The 7,667-nt window shown below is 43.3% G+C and overlaps 3 protein-coding genes across 3 annotated transcripts; all 3 read right to left on the bottom strand.

Annotated features, from left to right (window-relative positions):
- LOC308120165 (uncharacterized protein) lies at positions 1-1,026 on the bottom strand (the record flags this gene model as incomplete). Its single annotated transcript, XM_080480608.1, has 1 exon — positions 1-1,026. The coding sequence occupies one exon, from the start codon at positions 1,024-1,026 to the stop codon at positions 1-3; it is 1,026 nt and encodes a 341-aa protein (XP_080336734.1).
- Positions 1,027-1,066: 40 nt separating this feature from the next.
- On the bottom strand, positions 1,067-2,358 carry LOC308120164 (uncharacterized protein; the record flags this gene model as incomplete). The annotated part of the gene is made up of 2 exons (XM_080480607.1): positions 1,067-1,127; positions 1,622-2,358. 2 exons carry the CDS (start codon positions 2,356-2,358, stop codon positions 1,067-1,069), a joined length of 798 nt encoding a protein of 265 aa, XP_080336733.1.
- Positions 2,359-2,905: 547 nt separating this feature from the next.
- LOC308120162 (uncharacterized protein) lies at positions 2,906-7,236 on the bottom strand (the record flags this gene model as incomplete). Its single annotated transcript, XM_080480605.1, has 2 exons — positions 2,906-2,965; positions 3,055-7,236. The coding sequence occupies 2 exons, from the start codon at positions 7,234-7,236 to the stop codon at positions 2,906-2,908; spliced, it is 4,242 nt and encodes a 1,413-aa protein (XP_080336731.1).
- Between the last annotated feature and the right edge of the window lie 431 nt (positions 7,237-7,667).

The following is a 7,667-nucleotide window of genomic DNA, read 5'->3' as shown; positions in this document are numbered from 1 at the left end:
TCACTTTTCAGTCTCATCGAAGAACTTCATTTTGTCGGAGTGCACGGTGTCTCTGAGCCGCTGGATGGATGACGCCGTCTCTCCTGAGATCGGCTCTGAAGATTGAAACACGTGACTGATCTGTTTAGTTATAACGATTGTTTCCGTACTCTCGCTTCTTTCACTTGACGTCTCCTTCACCAGGCGCCTCTCGAACACAGTCTTAACGCCATCCTGAGTGTCCTGCATGGTCCACGATGAAGCTTCTTTAGCCTCGGATGTCAGAGAAACGCTACTGGACGGCTGGACCTGGACTGCAGTCAGTAGCCTGGCGTGCTGAGATTCTGGCGTTGCTTGTATATTAGATGTAAAGACGTGTATTTTTCCTGATTCGAGCCGGAGCGTGTCCTCCGATGACGATGAGACGCCTGATGACAGGATTGTGATTTTCTCGGGTAAGTTGGGCATGTCTGAGATCAGCTCGGTCCTCGCCGTGGAGGTGATGATGTTACTTTGAATATCTCCAGGTCCGACGGCCGAGTCGGGATCGGAGTATTTGACTGTTACCTTGGTTGGGGAAGATATGGAAGGGCCGATGAGCTCGCTTGTTACTGTGGAGCTGACGTCAGCGAAGGCGTCTGATGATTGGACAGAGCAGGACGGGCTCACGTCGTCATCCCCTGTTTCCCCCGCTGGGCTTCGTTCATTCTCCTGCGAGGCCTTCGGTGCTTCTGAAGGTGAAGACAGACCGAACCTGAAACTGAACCATCCCGTCCTTTCTGGACTTTTGGTCACTTCTTGATCGACCTGTTGTCCAGGTGCTTCGTCGTGTTTTTTAGCTTCTTTTGAACTTTCAACTTTATCTTCAACTTTTTCTGCGTTTGGAACATCAAATTCAACATCAATAGTTTTGAAGATGTTACCGAATGATGACAGTTTCACTTCTTTTGTCTCAACTTTCACTTCCTCTTCATGTTCTCTGTGTTTAGTGTTGGCAGGAATATTCTCCTCCTCAGATTTAGTTCTTGAGAAGCTCAGCCTCGGCATTTTGAAGGATGGTAATTTGAATTTACTTGGAGATCCCAGCTCAACGCTGTCCGGCTCGTCCTTTGGTGTTTCTGAACCTGAAGTTGCTGCTTTGGAAGCGTCTGTTTTAATGTCAACACTTGGACATTTGAGGGTTACAGTCATGTCTTGCTGAAGTTTGATGTCCTCGATTTGAGCCACTTGTTCTGCACTGGGTGTTTCTGTGGTACTGTCTTGAGTTGCACCTCCAAGTTTCAGCATTGTCATTGTTGGCATTTTAAATTTCAACGGTGATCTTCCAACATCTTTTGACTTGGCTTCAATGCCTTTGACCTCACCTTCAGAGAGTTTGAGTTCTGGCAGTGTAATGTTCACGTCTTTCTGTGATATTTTCAGTTTTTCAACGCCAATCTCTGCAGATTTGATTTTAATTTCAGGGGCTCTGACTTCTACTTTCATTGCAGATTGTTTGACTTCAACATCTGGCAGAAGGACTACTGCTTTGGCATCTGATGCTGCAACATTAACTTTGGGTGTTTCAAGGTTGAAATCTGCATCAGAAACTTTTCCGCTTGATTTTGAAAATGAGTGTTTTGAAAATGTCCAGCCAGGCCGCCTTGCTTTGGCCTCTGAATCAGCAGCATCATTGTCTTTGACCTCATTATCAGGTAGTTGGACTTCTGCACTAACTTCTGGCAATGTGACGTCTTTCTTTGATAAACGCAAATCAATTTCAGGCCCTTTCACTTTGGGGGCTGAAATACCAAAGCTTGGTAGTTTGAACTTGCCTCCAGAGCCCTCGCTTTCTGTCATTTTTATGTCAAAGGTTGGACCTTTTGTTTTAATGTTCGGTGCTTCAATGTTAACTGTCAGAACCTCTTCAGGAATCTTAATGTCAGCTCCCTCCAGCTTAATGTCTTTGTCTACATCAGGAACGTCCACTGAGACACTTGGGCTACCACCACCAAACTTTGGCATCTTGAATGTTGGCATCTTGAACTTGGATGGAGATCCATCCGTATCCTTTGTTTCAAGTTTGATCTCAGGAGATTTAATTTCCACCTCAGCAGAAGGTTTCTTCACTTCAACATCTGGTAGTTTGACCTCAGCCTTCACCCCTGGTAGTTTCACATCAACATCTTTCTTTGATACACTTAAATCGATTTCAGGCCCTTTGAATCCAAGACTTGGAAACTTAAACTTGCCTTTCTGACCATCTAACTGCACGTCACCTTCTGGTTGCTTGACTTCCACGGTTCCTTCAGGAATAGAAACATCAAGTTTTGGGGCCTCAAGGTTGATTTCAGCTTCAGGTGCCTTCACACTCGCCTTTGAGAATGAAAATCTTGGCATTGTCCAGCTGGTCTTTCTTGATTTGGCATCAGCGTCTACCTCCGGAACCTGTGGGATTGAAATGGAGCCTGCAGGCTCTTTAACTTCAACATCAGGTAGCTTCACTTCAGCTTTAGCTCCTTTTATCTTCAGATCTGCTCCTTCAAGTGTCATGTCTTTGTCCATGTCAGGTCCTTCCACACTAACATGGGGACCTCCAACTCCAAATTTGGGGAATTTGAACGTTGGCAGCTTTATTTTGGATGGTGATCCTTCAACATCACTTGTTTTTAAATCAATTCCAGGAGATTTAATTTCCACCTCAGCAGAAGGTTTCTTCACTTCAACATCTGGTAGTTTGACCTCAGCCTTCACCCCTGGTAGTTTCACATCAACATCTTTCTTTGATACACTTAAATCGATTTCAGGCCCTTTGAATCCAAGACTTGGAAACTTAAACTTGCCTTTCTGACCATCTAACTGCACGTCACCTTCTGGTTGCTTGACTTCCACGGTTCCTTCAGGAATAGAAACATCAAGTTTTGGGGCCTCAAGGTTGATTTCAGCTTCAGGTGCCTTCACACTCGCCTTTGAGAATGAAAATCTTGGCATTGTCCAGCTGGTCTTTCTTGATTTGGCATCAGCGTCTACCTCCGGAACCTGTGGGATTGAAATGGAGCCTGCAGGCTCTTTAACTTCAACATCAGGTAGCTTCACTTCAGCTTTAGCTCCTTTTATCTTCAGATCTGCTCCTTCAAGTGTCATGTCTTTGTCCATGTCGGGTCCTTCCACACTAACATGGGGACCTCCAACTCCAAATTTGGGGAATTTGAACGTTGGCAGCTTTATTTTGGATGGTGATCCTTCAACATCACTTGTTTTTAAATCAATTCCAGGAGATTTAATTTCCACCTCAGTAGAAGGTTTCTTCACTTCAACATCTGGTAGTTTGACCTCAGCCTTCACCCCTGGTAGTTTCACATCAACATCTTTCTTCGATACACTTAAATCGATTTCAGGTCCTTTGAATCCAAGACTTGGAAACTTAAACTTGCTTCCTCTTTTTTCAGGTTCACTTTCTGTCATTTTTATGTCAAAGGTTGGACCTTTTGATTTAATGTTCGGTGCTTCAATGTTAACTGTCAGAACCTCTTCAGGAATCTTAATGTCAGCTCCCTCCAGCTTAATGTCTTTGTCTACATCAGGAACGTCCACTGAGACACTTGGGCTACCACCACCAAACTTTGGCATCTTGAATGTTGGCATCTTGAACTTGGATGGAGATCCATCCGTATCCTTTGTTTCAAGTTTGATCTCAGGAGATTTAATTTCCACCTCAGCAGAAGGTTTCTTCACTTCAACATCTGGTAGTTTGACCTCAGCCTTCACCCCTGGTAGTTTCACATCAACATCTTTCTTTGATACACTTAAATCGATTTCAGGCCCTTTGAATCCAAGACTTGGAAACTTAAACTTGCCTTTCTGACCATCTAACTGCACGTCACCTTCTGGTTGCTTGACTTCCACGGTTCCTTCAGGAATAGAAACATCAAGTTTTGGGGCCTCAAGGTTGATTTCAGCTTCAGGTGCCTTCACACTCGCCTTTGAGAATGAAAATCTTGGCATTGTCCAGCTGGTCTTTCTTGATTTGGCATCAGCGTCTACCTCCGGAACCTGTGGGATTGAAATGGAGCCTGCAGGCTCTTTAACTTCAACATCAGGTAGCTTCACTTCAGCTTTAGCTCCTTTTATCTTCAGATCTGCTCCTTCAAGTGTCATGTCTTTGTCCATGTCAGGTCCTTCCACACTAACATGGGGACCTCCAACTCCAAATTTGGGGAATTTGAACGTTGGCAGCTTTATTTTGGATGGTGATCCTTCAACATCACTTGTTTTTAAATCAATTCCAGGAGATTTAATTTCCACCTCAGTAGAAGGTTTCTTCACTTCAACATCTGGTAGTTTGACCTCAGCCTTCACCCCTGGTAGTTTCACATCAACATCTTTCTTCGATACACTTAAATCGATTTCAGGTCCTTTGAATCCAAGACTTGGAAACTTAAACTTGCTTCCTCTTTTTTCAGGTTCACTTTCTGTCATTTTTATGTCAAAGGTTGGACCTTTTGATTTAATGTTCGGTGCTTCAATGTTAACTGTCAGAACCTCTTCAGGAATCTTAATGTCAGCTCCCTCCAGCTTAATGTCTTTGTCTACATCAGGAACGTCCACTGAGACACTTGGGCTACCACCACCAAACTTTGGCATCTTGAATGTTGGCATCTTGAACTTGGATGGAGATCCATCCGTATCCTTTGTTTCAAGTTTGATCTCAGGAGATTTAATTTCCACCTCAGCAGAAGGTTTCTTCACTTCAACATCTGGTAGTTTGACCTCAGCCTTCACCCCTGGTAGTTTCACATCAACATCTTTCTTTGATACACTTAAATCGATTTCAGGCCCTTTGAATCCAAGACTTGGAAACTTAAACTTGCCTTTCTGACCATCTAACTGCACGTCACCTTCTGGTTGCTTGACTTCCACGGTTGCTTCAGGAATAGAAACATCAAGTTTTGGGGCCTCAAGGTTGATTTCAGCTTCAGGTGCCTTCACACTCGCCTTTGGGAATGAAAATCTTGGCATTGTCCAGCTGGTCTTTCTTGATTTGGCATCAGCGTCTACCTCCGGAACCTGTGGGATTGAAATGGAGCCTGCAGGCTCTTTAACTTCAACATCAGGTAGCTTCACTTCAGCTTTAGCTCCTTTTATCTTCAGATCTGCTCCTTCAAGTGTCATGTCTTTGTCCATGTCGGGTCCTTCCACACTAACATGGGGACCTCCAACTCCAAATTTGGGGAATTTGAACGTTGGCAGCTTTATTTTGGATGGTGATCCTTCAACATCACTTGTTTTTAAATCAATTCCAGGAGATTTAATTTCCACCTCAGTAGAAGGTTTCTTCACTTCAACATCTGGTAGTTTGACCTCAGCCTTCACCCCTGGTAGTTTCACATCAACATCTTTCTTCGATACACTTAAATCGATTTCAGGTCCTTTGAATCCAAGACTTGGAAACTTAAACTTGCTTCCTCTTTTTTCAGGTTCACTTTCTGTCATTTTTATGTCAAAGGTTGGACCTTTTGATTTAATGTTCGGTGCTTCAATGTTAACTGTCAGAACCTCTTCAGGAATCTTAATGTCAGCTCCCTCCAGCTTAATGTCTTTGTCTACATCAGGAACGTCCACTGAGACACTTGGGCTACCACCACCAAACTTTGGCATCTTGAATGTTGGCATCTTGAACTTGGATGGAGATCCATCCGTATCCTTAGTTTCAAGTTTGATCTCAGGAGATTTAATTTCCACCTCAGCAGAAGGTTTCTTCACTTCAACATCTGGTAGTTTGACCTCAGCCTTCACCCCTGGTAGTTTCACATCAACATCTTTCTTTGATACACTTAAATCGATTTCAGGCCCTTTGAATCCAAGACTTGGAAACTTAAACTTGCTTCCTCTTTTTTCAGGTTCACTTTCTGTCATTTTTATGTCAAAGGTTAGACCTTTTGATTTAATGTTCGGTGCTTCAATGTTAACTGTCAGAACCTCTTCAGGAATCTTAATGTCAGCTCCCTCCAGCTTAATGTCTTTGTCTACATCAGGAACGTCCACTGAGACACTTGGGCTACCACCACCAAACTTTGGCATCTTGAATGTTGGCATCTTGAACTTGGATGGAGATCCATCCGTATCCTTTGTTTCAAGTTTGATCTCAGGAGATTTAATTTCCACCTCAGCAGAAGGTTTCTTCACTTCAACATCTGGTAGTTTGACCTCAGCCTTCACCCCTGGTAGTTTCACATCAACATCTTTCTTTGATACACTTAAATCGATTTCAGGCCCTTTGAATCCAAGACTTGGAAACTTAAACTTGCCTTTCTGACCATCTAACTGCACGTCACCTTCTGGTTGCTTGACTTCCACGGTTCCTTCAGGAATAGAAACATCAAGTTTTGGGGCCTCAAGGTTGATTTCAGCTTCAGGTGCCTTCACACTCGCCTTTGAGAATGAAAATCTTGGCATTGTCCAGCTGGTCTTTCTTGATTTGGCATCAGCGTCTACCTCCGGAACCTGTGGGATTGAAATGGAGCCTGCAGGCTCTTTAACTTCAACATCAGGTAGCTTCACTTCAGCTTTAGCTCCTTTTATCTTCAGATCTGCTCCTTCAAGTGTCATGTCTTTGTCCATGTCGGGTCCTTCCACACTAACATGGGGACCTCCAACTCCAAATTTGGGGAATTTGAACGTTGGCAGCTTTATTTTGGATGGTGATCCTTCAACATCACTTGTTTTTAAATCAATTCCAGGAGATTTAATTTCTACCTCAGCAGAAGGTTTCTTCACTTCAACATCTGGTAGTTTGACCTCAGCCTTCACCCCTGGTAGTTTCACATCAACATCTTTCTTCGATACACTTAAATCGATTTCAGGTCCTTTGAATCCAAGACTTGGAAACTTAAACTTGCTTCCTCTTTTTTCAGGTTCACTTTCTGTCATTTTTATGTCAAAGGTTGGACCTTTTGATTTAATGTTCGGTGCTTCAATGTTAACTGTCAGAACCTCTTCAGGAATCTTAATGTCAGCTCCCTCCAGCTTAATGTCTTTGTCTACATCAGGAACGTCCACTGAGACACTTGGGCTACCACCACCAAACTTTGGCATCTTGAATGTTGGCATCTTGAACTTGGATGGAGATCCATCCGTATCCTTTGTTTCAAGTTTGATCTCAGGAGATTTAATTTCCACCTCAGCAGAAGGTTTCTTCACTTCAACATCTGGTAGTTTGATCTCACCTTTGACTTCTGGTAGTGTCACATATACATCAGGCCCTTTTACTTTCGCCATTGTGACACCAAACTTTGGCATTTTGAACTTGGTTCCTTGCCCATCAAGTTCAGCTTCAGTCTTCAGAGGTTTGATTTCCAGTTCAGGTTTTTCTAATTTCATCTTTGCGTCCGGTAGAGAAACATCAACACTTCCAAGTCTCACATCGATCTCAGGTGCTTCTGGGAGTTTTACCTCAGCTTCTGGTAATTTTACTACTTTCTTTGACATGCTGACATCAAATTTAGGGCCTTTTATTTCTGGCATTTTGATTCCGAACTTCGGCACCTTGAACTTGCTTCCTTCAAGTTCACCTTCGACTTCCAGAGGTTTGATTTCCAGCTCAGGTTGTTTGATCTCTGACTTTGTTTGTGGAATTGAAACAACCACATTTCCAAGATCAGTATCAACTCCAGAGGCCTTTGGAAGTTTAACATCAACTTTAGCTTCTG

Source organism: Lipophrys pholis (assembly GCF_963383615.2).
Source record: "Lipophrys pholis genome assembly, chromosome: 14".
NCBI lineage: Eukaryota > Metazoa > Chordata > Actinopteri > Blenniiformes > Blenniidae > Lipophrys > Lipophrys pholis.
Note: the sequence above shows the minus strand (reverse complement) of the source record. Positions and strands in the feature narration are given on the sequence as shown.